General features: G+C 39.2%; 1 protein-coding gene and 1 pseudogene across 1 annotated transcript in view; both read left to right on the forward strand.

Moving 5' to 3' along the window:
* Positions 1-17,511, forward strand: part of PPP1R42 (protein phosphatase 1 regulatory subunit 42) — a 58,467-nt gene that overhangs the window by 21,293 nt on the left and 19,663 nt on the right. The window contains exon 5 of the mRNA XM_017509124.2: positions 10,982-11,099. Within this exon, the coding sequence (XP_017364613.1) occupies positions 10,982-11,099 (118 nt within the window). The remainder of the gene's footprint in view (positions 1-10,981; positions 11,100-17,511) is intronic.
* On the forward strand, positions 13,700-15,633 carry LOC108289616 (annotated as a pseudogene).

Here is a 17,511-nt window from a genome sequence, read left to right on the forward strand (position 1 = left end):
GCCCATCTATAGTCACAGCTACTCAGGAGGCTGAGGTGGGAGGATCACATGAACCTGGGAAGTAGAGGCTGCAGTGAGCTGACATCACACCACTGCACTCCAGCCAGCAGGGGGAAACAAAGTGAGACCCTGTCTCAGGAAGAAAGAAAAGAAAAAAAAGAAAGAAAACAGAGAAACAGGGACTACTTCCCAACTCATCTTATCAAACCAGCAATATTACACGAACACTATAGAGCAATATACCCCATGAACAGAGAAGCAAAAATCCCTACTAAAATATTAGCAAATCAAATCTGGCAATATATAAAAAGATAACACACAATGACCAGGTGAGGCTTATCTCAGGAATGCAAGATTGTTTTGGCATTCAGAAATAAATCAATATAATTTACCAAACAGAATAAAGGAGAAATATTATATGATCATCTCAATTGATGCACAAAATGCATTATAGTCAGCACCATTTATTGTTTTAAAAATTATCAACAAACTGTAAATAGAAAGTAACTTAATCTCATAACAGGCATATATATAAAATTTACATAACAACATACTTAATGATAAAAACCAGAATGCTTTCCCTAAGATTAAGAAAAAAGGAAGGATGTTTGCTATACTATATTTATTCAGCCTTACACTAGAAGTGTTAGCTAGTGCAATAAGACCAAAAAATGAAACAAATGGCATTACTTAAAAAGGAAGAAGCAAAATATTCTTTATTTGCAGACTACGTGATAGGGTACGTATAAAAGGATGAGAAATCCGCAAAAAGCTATTAGAACTTATGGAGTGAATTTAGCAAGGTCAATATGCAAAACATAACTGCATTTCCATTTACTAGCAATGAACAACTAGAAATGAAAAATTTTTAAATGGCATTTATAACTTCATCAAGATACATAAAATACTTAGGGGTACATTTTTAAAAATATGTGCAAGAGCTGTATAGTAAAAACACAAAATGTTGGAAGAAATTAAAGAAGATCTACATAAATGGAGAGAGGTACCATTTTCATGTATTTGCAGACTGCATTCTTTTTTTCTGGTTTTGATTTTTTTATTTTAATAGACTTTATTCTTTAGATTAATTTTAGGTTCACAGCAAAATTGAAAGTACAGAGATTTCTCATACTGCCTGCCCTTACACATACATGGTAGAAGACTTTTTATTCTTAAAGTGCTAATTCCTTCTCAATTGATCTATACATTCAACATAATCCCAATCAATATCTCGGATTCTTTTCTTTTAGAAATTGACAAATTAATCCTAAAATTTATAAGAAAGGGACCCAGAATACTAAAGCAACCAACATAGGTAAAAAGAACCATTTGGTAAACAATCATGGGCATCGTAACTCTGCCTATAATCCCAGTACCTCGGGAGAACCAAGGTGGGAGAATTGCTTGAGCCCAAGAGTTTCAGACCAATCTGGGCAACATAGCAAGACCCCTTCTCTAAAAAATGTTTTTTAAAAAAATTAGCTGGGAATGATGGCATGTCACCTGTAGTTCCAGCTACTCAAAAGGCTGAGGTGGGAGGATTGCATGAGCCCTGGAGGTTGAAGCTACTGTGAGCCATGATCTCACCACTGCACTTCAGCCTGGGCAACAGAGTGAGACCATGTTTCTCCCAAAAAAAAAAAAAAAAAAAAGCCAGGCACAGAGGTTCACATCTGTAATCCTAGCACTTTGGGAGGCTGAGGCTAGAGAATCACTCCCCAGGAGCTCAAGACTCCATCCCTACAAAATTTTTTTTAAAATTAGCTGGGTGTGGTGGCACATGCCTGTGGTCACAGCTACTTAGGAGGCTGAGGTGACAGGATTTCATAAGCCCAGGAGGCTGAAACAGCAGTGAGCCATGATTGTGGCACTGCACTCCAGCCTGGGTGTCTGAGTGAGATCCTACCTCAAAAATAAAATAAAATAAATAAAATAAAATACATTTGGAGAATTTACCCTACCTGATTTCACAACTTTAAAGTTACAGTAATCAAGAGAATGTGGCATTGACAGGATGGACATAAAGATCAAGGAAATAGAACAATTTATAGGTAAACTCACACATATGGTCAACTGATTCTTAACAAAAGTTCTATTATTTCTTTTCTTTCTTTTTTTTTTTTTTTGACACAGAGTCTCCCTCTATTGCCTAGGCTTGAGTACAGTGGCACAATCTCAGCTCACTGCAACCTCCACTCCTGGGTTCAAGCAATTCTCCTGCCTCAGCCTCCTGAGTAGATGGGATTACACGCATGTGCCACCATACCCAGCTAATTTTTTGTATTTTTTTTTAAATAGAGATGGGGTTTCACCATGTTAGCCAGGCTGGTCTTGAACTCCTAACCTCAAGTGATCCACCACCTCAGCCTCCCAAATGCTAGAATTACAGGTTTGAGCCACTGTGCCCAGCCAAAAGTTCCAGTATTTCAATGGAAGAAAGGATAATGTTTTCAACAAATGATGGAACAACTGGATATCCAAGTAGGAAAAGTGAACTTTTACTCTTTACCCCATGCACAAAAATTTACTCAAAATGGACCATGTCCAAATTTAACTGCTAAAATATAAAACTTCTAGAAAATATAAAGATTTCTTTAAAGGCCGGGCACGGTGGCTCAAGCCTATAATCCCAGCACTTTGGGAGGCCGAGGCGGGTGGATCACGAGGTCAAGAGATCAAGGCCATCCTGGTCAACATGGTGAAACCCCGTCTCTACTAAAAATACAAAAAATTAGCTGGGCATGGTGGTGCGTGCCTGTAATCCCAGCTACTCAGGAGGCTGAGGCAGGAGAATTGCCTGAACCCAGGAGGCGGAGGTTGTGGTGAGCCGAGATCGCGCCATTGCACTCCAGCCTGGGTAACATGAGTGAAACTCTGTCTCAAAAAAAAAAAAGATTTCTTTAAAAGAACACAAAAAAACACGACCCATAAAAATTAAGTATTCCACCTAAACAGGAGAGCAAACTAGGAAAAGGAAGACATGGTATCTAGAAAACAGATAAAAAGCTAAGGAAAGTCACAGAAGTGAAGGTAAGTCCCAGGACAGCAGCTGTACAGTAGGCTAGAAGGCACCCAACCCATGTTGCAACAGACTGAATTGTGGTAAGTACATAGAAAGCCAAGCAAATAAATAATTAGGCAATTTTAACTCTAGGGAAAATAAGAAGCAATCCTAGTGTACTATGTAGTTTAGCTGTGAATAATACTTAATTGAGCTTCCTAATATAGTCACTGAAAATTGGCCAGGTGCAGTGGCTCATGCCTGTAATCCCAGCACTTTGGGAGGCTGAGGCAGGAGGATTGATTGAGCTCAGGAGTTTGAGACCAACCTGGGCAAGATGGTGAAACCCTATCTCTACAAAAAATACATTAACATTAGGTAGGCATGGTGGCACATGCCTGTAGTCCCGGCTCTTCGGAAGGCTTAAGTGGGAGGATCGCTTGAGCCTGTGAGGTCAAGGATGCAGTGAGCCATGATCATACCACTGCACTCCAGCCTAGGTGGCAGAGTAAGATGCTGTCTCAAAGAAGAAAAAGAATAATACAGTCATTGAAAATTAATTAACAATGTTGTTTAACTCTATTAACATAGCGGGAGAAGGGAAGTGTAGTATGGGTCAGAGGTAGTAATTATGAGAATCATCTTTCATAGTAGAAATTTAGTAGATAAATAAGATTTAAAAATAAAAAATAGTCATTGTTATTTAGAAATGTGGACACGAATGTGTGTAGAAATAGCTGAAGCAGCTGAAAGTGGTTTTGTTTAAAGCCCTAACCTACTCTTTAAGTTTTGTTATAAACTCTATGATCTTATTTGATATTTTAACTGTTGATTATCTCACTATAATTTTTTTTACATAATTTAAATAGAGCATGGTTGGTGAAGAAACTTGATTAATATAACCTTGCTATTGTGTATCGCCATATCCCTCATTAGACTGAATGTCTTTGAGAGCAAGGAATTTTTATTTATTGACTTCAGGGTTCCCCAGAGCCCAGCTCAGTGCTTGGCACATAGCAGGCACCTACTGTATGTGTATAGAACAAATGAAGAAGGGCACAAAAAGTATTCTGGAGAAGGAATGCAAACCATTCACTGAGTTCCAGCAGTTGGTATATACCAAAAGTTGCTTTTTCCTCCTATAGAGTGAAGATATCCAAGAAGTAAGAATAAAATCTTAAGTTGTTTACTTCCACCATGAAGACACAAACAATTAAAAATGTCTGGACACAGCTTCTTGGCATTCTGAATATAGACATTTCCCAGGATATATTTGAAATGTGCTTTTTGTGGTTCATTTTAAATAATCTTCTGAAGGCTTAGTCAAAAGACACCTTGAAGCCTAGCATCAGAATATTAACTCATTTTTCTGTATGTATTCCTGGGGTTGGCATCTCTATATTCGGCTTTAATTTTTTCATTCTTTTTGTTCACTGACATTGCCCAAAATCTACTGACATCAAACCCTATGCAATAGGGGAAAAATCTCTCATGCCATACATAAGGTCACTGACATCCATCCTAAGAGTCATCAGCAAAAGACAGCTTTGTGCCATGGGGAAAAAGAAGTGGACATCATTAGAGAATCCTAACAAAACCACTATAATTACCCAAGATTTTTAGCACCTAGAGCAGCTGCTTTTATATGAACGTAAGTTCCTTAAATGTAACTACAGAAAGTACAGGAAATAACAAGTGTAGTTCTTACATAGGAAATTATCATTTTAAAGTTCTTACTTTTGCAGATAATTTACCATTATCTCTAAAAGTAAAAATTCAAAATTTAAAATAAATATTCAGTTGGGTTTTTAGGATGAACCTTAGTCACGCTTATTGTATTAAGTATTATAAATACTGTAATAGATTACTCAGTACTATGAAACTCCTGTTAATCAATCCTGCAGATAGATTTTGTGAAGTATTATAAACTACAACATGTTAGTAATTTGTGTGTATTTACAAATTGTCTTCTTGTAGTCCTGTTCCATCAAACTGAATTTATATATCTTTTGGCATAGGAGACACATTTTTAAGTGACTGCTTTAAGAAAACATGGAAAAATAATCCCTTAGGATGGTTAAAGAATTTTAAATCTTTCAACCAAGATTCTGGTTCAAGCAGTGAGAAAGACAGATATTTAAAGGAACACATGTAGCAAAGAAAAGTGCTACCGAGGGACTGAGCTCTTGAATTCTGTGGAAAGAAAAGATAGAACTGGGTCATTGGGAAATACAGGTATTCTGAAACAATGCCATGCCCTAGCTTACTGAGGGTCCTAGAGCCACAAGGTAGTGGCTGCGTTAGAGGCTGAGGCACAATATATGAATCTGTGAGAAGCTGGATAGCCAAGCAACTTTTGTCCCTCCAGCTGCTTGAGATTTCATTCCCTTTCCTCTCCTCACATCTTTAGACCCACAACTGCCAAGGACTCCTTACTACCAAGATCCTCTAACTCTGACTTCATCTCTTCTATTCCTTAGTCCAAAGCTGGTCCAGGGCAGGGATTTCTAGATAGGAGGGTATAGAAATGGAGAGAAGGGACAGAGGAGGAAATAGAAGAAAAGAGAAGATAGTCCTTCTTTTCGCTCTTTTCATGGTGCTGCATGTCTGCAGCACCTCTAATTAGCAACTCCTTCAAAAATGGTTCCATCTTATTTCTCCCTGTAATTCTTGTCCTGCTTCCAGCTTAGGCCACCTGCCCCTCTCCCATTCATTCATTGATTCATTCATTCATTTATTCATTCATCTCTTCTTATACATTCATTGAAAACACCTACTATGTGGCAGTACTTGCTAGACAATGGAGGACACAAGAGTGAGCAGAAAACAGATATGATCTCTGGCCTTGAGTAACTCTTGACATTCAGGGGAAGAGAAAATTAAGCACATAATGATCCCCAAACAAATATAAAATTGAACAAGTACCACAAAATGAAGTATGTGGCTCTGGGAGCCTGTTATAAGAGAGGGATCTGCCCTAGTTAGAGAGGTCACCAGAGGCTTCTCTAAGGTAGGGATAGCCGAGTTCTAAGAGAAAAGAAACACTTATCAGCAAAGAAAACAGCATGTGCCAAGATCCCGGGGCAGGTGGGAGCATGGCAAATATGAGGGATAAGAAGCTGAGATAGTGAAGGTGGAAAATAGTGCAGCGGCAAGTGGGTAGATAGGCCACAAAGGTCATGAAAGGGAGTTTTGTCTTTATCCTAAGAACAATGAGGAGCCATTGGAGGTATTTAAGTCAGGTGTGAAGTAACTGAAGATTAGCAGTTTGAAAAGATCCGCATGGCTACAGTGTGAAGAATAGACTAGAGAGGCCAGCCTAATTACAAAGTGAGAGATGATGGAAACTTTAATAGGGTAGGGACGGAAATGGAATGGACAGATTGGAAAGCTGTTTAGGAAGTAAAATGGATAAGACTTGGTTGTGAGTTGGATATAGGGAGCATAGGAGAAGGAGAGGTCAAGAGTGATTCCTGGGCTTCTTGCTTTGCACAATGGGAAAAAGAGAAGTAAAGAGTCAGATTTGAGAGATTATGAGTTTTGGTCATGTAGGGTTTGAAGTGCCTTTGAAATGTTCCAGAGAAAATGTCAAGTACATAATTGGACATATGAGGCCAGAATTCAGAAGATAGATGAATGTGAATCTTCAGTGTATTGTTTAAGTGGTCACTGAAACTACCAACATCAACAAGACTGCCTACAGTGGGGATGGGAGAGAGTACAAAGAAATGCTCAGTATGGTTTCCCACATAATTTGGTTCTTCCTCTTGTGAATACATGACCTTTCTTTCCTTAAGGTAACAGAAGTTTGACTGTTATCAATGTGGCCATTCTTTTTCTATAAGGGGCCTAAGTATAAACAGAGAAGGTAAAGGGTTACAGGAGGCAAACATTTTTCTAGCTGTGATTTTACATTTTGCTGTGATCCAGGGCAGGGAAACAAACACTGTTTGGAAGGAATAAACATGGATTATAAAAAAGGAATCAAGTGAATTGGTCCCAAAGGGTCTGCCACCAGGGACATATGCTCCTGCTCCCCAGTGGGAGCTCATGCTCTCTGGAAACGTGCTGATGCATTATAGAGAGGACTGTCACTGCACAGATGTTCTTATAGTATTGCTTTTATGAGATGTGTTCTCAGTTCTCGATATGTGGCTGAGATTAGCGATTTGAAAAGATCCACATGGCTACAATGTGAAGAACAGACTGGAAGAGGCCAGGCTAGTTAGGAAGTGAGAGATGGTGGAAACGTTTATAGAGTTTTCCCCAATATATGAAACAGCCTTTTCATATATGGGGGATTTCTGTAGTCAGAGGTTTGTTACTTGTGCGGTCAGAGATTGATGAAGGATCCTCGGAGCCTGCAAGAATGTAGAATCACAAAGCCATGAAGGGAGTGGTGAGCAGGGTAAGATATTCCAAAGAATCGAGACTGAGAAAGTATGTGATTGATTGGCAATGTGTGGATCAGTAATAACGTTAGCAATGCCTTTTCAGTGGCACCAGGTTGCAGGAGTACCCAGTGGTTGAAGAAACAACCAGCTGTTCTCCACACTGTAGCCATGCAGTGGCTTAGGCCAACTCCAAGTAGGGATCTAGACCAGCAGCAGCAGCAGCAGAAATGCAGAATCTAGGCTTGCTTCTGTCTCAGACCTAACAAATCAGAACCTGCATTTAAATAAGATCACTCAGGATTCTTAAGCACATGGAAGTTTGAGAAGCACTAGTCTGAATCAGTCTTCAAGAAGTTTGGCAGTGGTAGGTAAGAGACAAAATCCAGATAAGAGGGAGATATTAGAAATGGAAATGGAAGAAAGAGAAGAGCCCAAGAAGAAAAGGCTGGAATCAAAAGAACTAATTAACCTGGGGAAAAAGGTGTGACTCTTCCTTTGTTGAGGAAAATAGAAAAGAAGAATGGAAGAGGAAGTGTGAAACCAAAGGCAGATAACTGAGAAAACTTGGTGGTCGGATGGCCAACTTCTCTCCAGTAAAATTGTTGGTAAGGTCAACCACTGAAGAGAAGGAGAAAGAGAGGTTTTAGCCCAAACAACACTCCATTGTTCAGAAACTCCTTTAACTTATAGGGGTCTAGTTTAAATGACATTTACTTTTGGTTAACATGTCTTTGTATGTTTTTCCTGTTACCTCCTTTAAACAGATATGCATCAATGTACAAAAATTATTAAATACCTTAACAATTTATAATAAAACTTTTGCAGCTGTACAGGTAGTTTGATGAGGCTAAGTTGAGCCATGAATTTCACTAGGGCCAGCATTATATAGCTTGCTGACATTATTAAGTCAAATAAATATCATGGCTACAAAAATGTATAAAACTTGAAGAACAAAAAAAAGTTTAATCTTTACCTACAGTTTTTAAGTCTGTAAAGTTTGCTAAATCAATACAATGATCTGAAAAGTTCATCTCAAAGTCAGATATATTAGTGATTTACTTCATTGGTTTTCTGATGACCATTTATCATGAGATATAGAATCTTCAGTATGAATGAGGGAAATAAAACACTTGAATCCTTGACTCTTATATAAACTAAATATCTGATTTATAAGACACAAATGAACAAACTTCTAAGGCCTGTCATATTTTCTCAGTTTCTAATTTATTCAACCTCTGCTCAATATTGATCCTGACAAGCAGAGTAGCCCAAAGATAAATTTATTCATTCCACAGTTGAGTCAAGAACAAGCCAAAAATTATAGATTTTCCCAGGCAGATGATGACAGGCAGTCAAAGGGATGACAAATGGCTGTCTTTAGATTTATTAAGAATGGTTGGTCCAGACATTTCCGATAAAAATTGGAGTATGCTGGTCAAATACAGGTTCATCAGTGGTCATCATTAATGGTAGAGAGAACATTGCTGCACTGCGGACGCCTATACAGGAGCTTAGGCATCAGCCCTGCAGGGGAAATAGAATTTGCTCCTCAGTATTTTGCAGCACTCCACTAAGTGATAGCATGACATGATCATTTATCAAACAGAGACTGTCCAGAAAAGTGTCTGCTTCCTTTAGTAACTTATTGAAGAACAGGAAAGTGAAAGCTTTTTATTAAAGACAGGAAGGCAATGAACAACCAGAGCGTATCCAAAGGGTAATCGTATTTCAGCACAGGATTAGTTTAGTCTTAAATAAACATACACTGGAGGGAGTATGTCGAGGGTCATTTATCAAGTAAGGAACAATTAACAAAACTCTAAGCACTCTTTTTATCTACATCAATTTAAAGTTCTCTAATTGTCCTTATTAACTTTTAGATGCTGGGCATCACATTCGACACTGTAAAAAAATGTGATACACAATCCCTTCTTTACAGGTTTTTAGAGTAAGAGAAATACAATGTAACTCTCACATAAAATAAGATAGCTATGGCTGTATTAAACACTACCAAACAAATGGTGTTGGAGAAGGCATATTCCAGAGTCCAGAACTGAAGGCTGAAGTTACAATTTATAAAGATAACTTTCTTATAAAAAGTAAACTACTTATTTGTCAATAGGTCAAGAAGCTTCTTCCTTACTTAAAATGTTTTCGCTCTCTGTTGACAAAAATTAAGCGAAAGGGAATTAGTTAAGAGATAGGAGGGCAGGCAAACAGGCAGAGAACTGACACATTTATTACTTGCTTTGTTCCAGGCACTTTATATGCCATGGCAACTAATCTTAATTAACCTCGTGTTATAGATGAAGACATACATTTGCCTAAGGTCACACAGTCAGCAGTGGTGCCAGGAAGTTTAGGATTGCCATGTATTTTAAAAAATAATGTCATATTTTCACATAAATTATTTATTTGAATCCCTCAAATTCTAGCACAGACTGAATTCAGGGCATATATCCAAGGAAGTGAAATTACTATTTTAAAAGCCTCATCTGCACTCCCGTGTTCTTTGCAGCAATATTCACAATAGCCAAGACATGGAAACAACCTAAATGCACTACTTTTGTTGAGTAATTCATTACAGATTAAATGTATCTGATTTTAAAAATAAAGAACAGAACTTTGAGCACATATAAGAAATACTCAAAGTGTACTTCACTTTCATTAAGTAGTAGTTAAAATATATCTTTTAGAAACAAGGGAAGGGGAGAAAGCAAGAAATGACAGACAAGGTACTGGGCAAAGGGTGACATTGGATGGGAAAAGAAACCCAAATAGGAACAAAAGGCTATGAAAAGAGCAAACTGAGACAGTTCGTTAAGTGCCGTTAATCTGTTTTCCTCACATTTATTTGGGTTATAGACCATGGAATAACTTATTATTCTTTGAAATATCAATGAGCTGTTTTTCTTCTTGTAACCTATAAAAACATGCAAATATTTATGATGTAATGTAAAACTAAATTGTACTCACAGTACAATCATGACAATTAAAAATATGTGCCCTCCCAAAAGTCCCTATGCTAAAAATTAGAAGGATATATAGCAACATATTAAAAGTGATCTTTGCATAGTATGCATACAAATGATTTTTCCCCCTTCTATTTTCCCCTTTGGTAAGTGTTTGTTTTTTGTTTTTTTAACACATTTAATCTGTAAAATAAAAAGCAACAATACACATTGCTTACAATCGCAAGGGACTGCTCACAATCGCAAGGGACTGCTCACTCACTACCCCTTAATTGCCTAATTTGTAAATTTCTATGAGCTACACTAAGAATAGGGCATCTTCTGCAGGAAAAAGCTTTTTCTGAGCTGCAGTGGGGACCATTTAAGGGAGTATGACGGGGAACAGTTATGTGGACCTCAACTTAGGACCTCAGTTTTTGCCTCATCTTTAGTGCCTTCTATTATCAGTATAGATTGTTTTATTCAAAATTTAGTTATTATGCCGCTTCTAAGTACGTGGCTCTGAGCTAGAGCTCCACGAAAGCAGTAATTACCTTTTAAAACAGTAACTGACATGCTAGAAGTATTGGCAATTATAAAATGCTTATGCTTTGCTTTTTCTTCTCTAATTACAGGATTTGGAGTTTTTACTGAACAAGTTGATGAAGCTGTGGAAAATTGATCTAAATGGAAATCCTGTTTGTCTCAAACCAAAATACAGGGACAGGTTGATATTGGTGTCAAAATCACTGGGTACGTAAAAAATATAATTTTTAAGAGAATGACACCTAGTTAACTTTTTGCTTATTTTACCAGCAAGCTTTCAGAAATATAAATATGACATCTGGATCTGTGAAAATTGTCAATTTTAAATTCAATATTTTGAATAAGAGCAAAAGCTAAAATTGAGAAATAAAGTATGAAAAACATCTGCTGTTCAGAAATAATGAATTAAAGCACCTGATACTTATTCCTTAAAGAGAATATTTTATTGCCAATAAAAATGGTTAGCCATAAATGTGTAGAACTTGCTGACCCTTTGCCAAACTTTTGTTGGCATAAATCCTTTGATGATCTCAAGAGACTCCTTAGCTCTTGGTTCTGTAGATAAAATTGATCGAGGTTTTCATTGCTTGATATCTGCCGAATGTTACCATAAGAACATAGAGGAATCCCTTTCATTTGATAGGGGAGCGGGCTGGGGAGACCCTTTATGAGATCCTTACAAATAAGAACATTCCTGAATATGCACTATACTGGGGGAAATGGACAAAAGTACTTTATTAATAGTAACCAGGTGACATAGCATCAGAGAGACGGGCAGTGACCTCTCATGAAGGCACTGGTTTGCTGTGTCCCTGCAATAAGTAATATGGGAGTCATTTTATGTTTTTTAGGTTATCCAGTCCTCACCAAATAGAGTGAAGACCCACATATTTGGCTTACTTAGCATGAGTATAAGCAAATTTTGTATTGAGAGCAACTTATTAAAATTAAATAAATCTCATAGGTCTATGATCTTGCATCTATTACCTGGCTCCCAATTTTGAACCATTTTCACACCTATTAACCTCAAATAAGATCATTTGCGGCCAGGCAAGGTGTCTCATGCCTGTAATCCCAGAACTTTGGGAGGCGGAGGCGGGTGAATTGCCTGAGCTCAGGAGCTCAAGACCAGTCTGGGCAACACAGTGAAACCCTGTCTCTACTAAAATACCAAAGAATGGCCGGACATGAGGGCGTGCGCCTATATCCCAGCTACTCAGGAGGCTGAGACAGGAGAATCACTTGAACTCGGTAGGCTGAGGTTGCAGTGAGGCAAGATCATGCCATCGCCCTCCAGACCTGGGCGACAGAGCGAGCCTCCGTCTAAAAAGTAAAAAATCATTTGCTAAAAATGAGATGGAATCAGGTTAACTGAGGCACAGTTTCCTAGTCATTCCTCAGCTCTGTTTGGGACATTAACATGAGGAAGAAGAGATTACAGCAAAAGACTTGGGCCGGGCACGGTGGCTCACGCATGTCATTCCAGCACTTTGGGAGGCCAAGGCAGGCAGATCACAAGGTCAAGAGATTGAGACCATCCTGGCCAACATGGTGAAACCCCGTCTGTACTAAAAATACAAAAATTAGCCGGGTGTGGTGGCACGCACCTAGTCCCAGCTACTTGGGAGGCTGAGGCGGAAGAATCGCCTGAACCCAGGAGGCGGAGGTTGTAGTGAGCTGAGATTGCACCATTACACTCCAGCCTGGCAACAGAGCAAGACTCCATCTCAAAAATAAATAAATAAATAAATAAATAAATAAATAAATAAAAAGTGAAAGACTTGGAATTTCCATTCCTTATCTTTATAACATATTTTTTTAAATTTGTATTTATTACATATATCCCATCCAAAAATATACTAACAAGCTATATAATTATTAATAAAATAGATCTGGAAAGACATCAATAAATATAAGTGGCTGGAAAAATTGAGCATCAAAGAATGACCTGTAGAGTACTGAGACAGGGTTTCACCATGTCAGCCAGGCTGGTCTTGAACTCCTGACCTCAAGTGATTCACTGGCCTCAGCCTCCCAAAGTGTACCCTGCCCGGCCTGACACCTCTGTTAAATAAGGGAGAAAAGGTTAGGAGGGGTGGCTAATTCTAGTGACCATGATTGTGAAAGGATTTACTTTCTATCAGAAAGGCTGTGTTTGAGCACAAACGAAAAAGCTTCACTCTTCGTTCTATCAAAAGTTTACTTTTGCGCAGTTATTCTCCACATGAGGAAAACTACAAGTAGCCCAATTTCCACTTCAGGAAGTTGAAGACATTAACTTGACAGAAATCTAGTTACTAGGTTTGGCCTGGGAAACAGAAAGCAAGCAAGCAAGCAAGGGAAACTTTGGTTCTGCGACACATGTGCTCTGCCTCGAAGTGGTAAATACGGCTGCACGAATTGGCTGCCTGGCCCTCCCTGCTCAAGTATTGGGAGACAGTAGTCATGGCAGCAGTCATGGCAGTGTGGCAGCAACCATGGCTGTAGCGACAGCAGGTCGTAGGGCAGTCAGACGGTTTCAGGTTCTGGTTTAACGTTCGGCCTCCATCTCCGAGGCTGAAGTTTGTGAGGTGTAGTATTGAGTCCAATTTGAGCTATTCTCTTTTTCCTGAAAAACGACACTAAGAAGGAGCTGGATGAGCTGAAACCATGGATATAGAAGGCAGTAAAGAGGGCGCTGGGTTTCTCAGAGCCTGCAGTGGTCACAGCAGCATTGAACGGTGTGGGGTACAGCATGCACAAGAAGATAGCAGCCGATAATCTGAAGCCTTTTCTTGATTATTCTACTTTCCGATTTGTGGACAAACTGAGGCTGTGGAGAAAGGCGGAAGCTCTAGGCATTCCAAGTGTAGCTGTGACAGGAGCAGAAAACGAGAGCTAAAGGAAGTGTTTGGTGATGACTCTTGAGATCAGGAGTAAAGAAGCAATGAATACCCCATTTTGAGGAGGTGGAAGAAGGGTCAGAGGTGATCCCTGGGCCTCCATCAGAGAGCCCTGGCATGCTTATTAAGCGCCAGACCAAACAGATGATGGAGGCAGCAACAAGACACATCGAGAAGAGGAAAAAACAGCTGAGCTTCATTAGCCCCTGTACATCTCAGCCAAAGACTCCTTCTTCCTCCCAACCAGAGTGACTTCCAATTGGCAACACTATTCAGCCCTCCTAGACTGCCATTTTCATGACTGATGCCATCGAGAAGGCAAGGAAAGCAGCTGAACTACAAGCTCATATCCAAGCCTGACGGGCACTGAAGCCAGGACTCAGTAATGCCAACATGGTGGGTCTGGCTAATCTCCATGCCATAGGCATTGCTCCCCTAAAGATGGAGTTAAAAGACCAAATTAAACCTACACCACTGATCCTAGATGAGCAAGGCACACTGTAGATGCAATAGGCAATGAGGCTGAGCTGACACACCACATCCCTACTCTGAAGGCCAATATTTGTGCTGTGAAGAGGGAACCATTGAAGCAACAGCTAAAATAAAAGCCATCAGAAGACATGGAATCCAATACCTTTTTTGACCCCTGAGTCTCCATTGCCTCTTCTCAGAGCCAGAGATGCACTTTTAAATTCCATGACAAGGGCAAATTTGTGAAGACTGCTCAGCGATTAAGGACAAAGGCTCAACTGGAGAAGCTACAGGAGAGATTTCACAAGTAGCTCAAAAAACAGGCATCTACACTTTGACTAGGCTTGCCTTCATTGCTCCTAGGAAGGAGCTAAAGGAAGGAAATATCCCTGAAATTGAGTGGTGGGACTCTTATATAATCCCCAGTGGCTTTGACCTTACAGAGGAAAATCCCAAGAGACAAGATTATTTTGGAATCACAAATCTTGTTGAACATCCAGCCCAGCTCAATCCTCCAGTCCACAATGACACACCAGTTACTCTTGGAGTGTATCTTACCAAGAAGGAACAGAAAAAAATTCGGAGACAAACAAGGACAGAAGCACAGAAGAAACTACCAGAAAAAGTCACGCTGGGCCTGATGCCCCCTCCAGAAACCAAAGTGAGAATTTCTAATTTGATGCAAGTATTAGGAACAGAAGCTGTTCAAGACCCACGAAGGTAGAAGCCCATGTCAGAGCTCAGATGGCAAAAAGACAGAAAATGCATGAAGAGGCCAACACTACCTGAAAACTCACAGCAAAACAGAGAAAGGTCAAGAAAATTAAAAAGTTTAAGACATTTCACAGGAGGTACACATATCTGTATATAGAGTTAGAAATTTGAGCAACCCAGCCAAGAAGTTCAAGATTGAGGCCGATGCTGGGTAGTTGTACCTGACAGGAGTGGTAGTACTGCACAAGGATGTAACATGGTAGTAGTAGAAGGGGGCCCCAAGGCCCCCTTTAAGCATTTTATGCTGCATCGGATAAAGTGGGATGAACACACATCTTACATAAAAGGAGATGATGAGGAGGAATCTGATGAGGAAACTGTGAAGAAAACCAACAAATATGTAGTAGTCTGGGAGGGTACAGCCAAAGACTGGAGCTTTGGAGAGATGAAGTTTAAACAGTGTCCTACAGAGAACATGGCTCGTGAGCATTTCAAAAAGCATGGGGCTGAACACTACTGGGAACTTGCACTGAGCAAATCTGTATTAGAGTCCACTGGTAGAGACTACTTCGAGCCCTTGCCTCTCCCCACTTGCCTTTGTCTCATCAGTCCTCTCACTTATTGTGTTTCCCAATCCACTCCCACTTGTTTGTGTGATTTCAGAACTGTGCTAAGCAGACACTGGGACAAAGGGAGAATATCTTCCTCCTTTCTCCATTCAGCCTGGTGTTGCCCTTTATTACCCTTGTGTGCATATGATTAAAGAGTTTTTTTTTTTAAATAAATCAATAATTTAATAAAGAATTGCCTTTAATGTAAAGTTATAAGTACTAAGGCGTGTGACAATTTCTTACGGTTTGGAGAGTGCTATCTTGTTCAGTGAAAAAAAGTACATGAAATAAGATATGGAGACAATTTTACTTCCAGATTCTATGGTTCTAGTTTATATTTTCTGCTTCAACATTTTATTTTGTACTTTGGGTATAACACAGTATTATGGCTTATGATTAAGTGGTAGTGTTAACATTTTCAGTAGTATGACCAATATTTTATCAGAATATTGTCATTATCCCTGAAAGAATGTATGATCTAGGCTGCGCACAGCGGCTCACGCCTGTACTCCAAGCACTTTGGCAAGCCAAGGCAGGCGGGTCATTTGAGGTCGGGAGTTCAAATCAGCCTGACCAACATGGAGAAACTCCATCTCTACTAAAAGTACAAAAAATTAGCTGGGCTTCATGGCGAATGCCTGTAATCCCAGCTACTCGGGAGGCTGAGGCAGGAGAATCGCTTGAACCTGGGAGACGGAGGTTGTGGTGAGCCAAGATCATGCCATTGCACTCCAGCCTGGGTAACAAAAGCAGAACTCCATCTCAAAAAAAAAAAAGAATGTGTGATCTAATAAATTTTATTACACTCTTTCCGTATTCTGGGATCTAGTAGAAGACATTACACGAATAATGAGAGAAAATATCTAATTTTCAAAACTACTATACAAAAATTTTATTAGGAAAAAATCTATCAAGCAGAGTCCTATGGAAAGAGAAAAAAAAATTAAGAAAAAAATCATCCTTCTATTAAATGAAGGCTGTGTTCGTGTAATTAAAGAAACAATATAGGCAATATAAAATATCCTATAATAAGGGAATTGTTCAATATTTTATAAGATATTCATAAACAATAGAGGAACAGCCATTGAAAACTGTGTTTAAGGAAAGACATGGTAAAATGTTCACAACACAATATTTAAAAACAGGATGCAAAACTAATATAAATAGAGGATTCCAACTTTATATGCATATATAGAAAATAAAAACATGCTAAGAAATATACAAAAATGTTATCAGTGATTCTTTCTCATTGGGGAATAATACGTTTTTATTTTTTGTGTGTTTTCCAAATGTCTTACAACATACAAAAATTATTTGTATAATTTATGAAGCTCAATTTCTATCACACCTCTGTAATCACAGCAGTTTTGGAAGCCAAAGTGAGAGGATTGCCTGAGGCCAAGAATACAGGAACAGCCTGAGCAACATAGTGAGACCCCATCTCTACAAAAAAATGCTTTTAATTATCCAGGCATGATGGCAAATGGCTATAGTTCTAGCTACTCAGGTGGTTAAGGCAGGAGGATCACTTAAGCTGAGGATTTTGAGGTTGCAGTGAGCTAAGATCATGCCACTGCACTCCAGCCTGGGTGACAGAGTGAGATCCTGTCTCAAGAATAAATAAATAAATAAATAAACAAACATAATAAGGGGTATGGCCAGACACGGTGGCTCATGCCTGAAATTCTAGCACTTTGGGAGGCTAAGGCAGGTGGATTGCTTGAGCTCAGGAGTTCCTGCCCAGCCTGGGCAACATGGCAAGACCTTGTCTCCACTAAAAATACAAAGAAATAGCTGGGAATGGTTATGCACACCCGTGGTCCCAGTTACTCGGGAGACTGAGGTGTGAGGATCACTTGAGCCCCAGGGGACAGAGGTTACTGTAAGCCAAGATCACTCCATGCACTCCAGCCTGGACGACAGAGCAAGACCTTATCTCAA

Source organism: Cebus imitator, unplaced genomic scaffold, assembly GCF_001604975.1.
Source record: "Cebus imitator isolate Cc_AM_T3 unplaced genomic scaffold, Cebus_imitator-1.0 Scaffold407, whole genome shotgun sequence".
Taxonomy (NCBI): Eukaryota; Metazoa; Chordata; class Mammalia; order Primates; family Cebidae; genus Cebus; species Cebus imitator.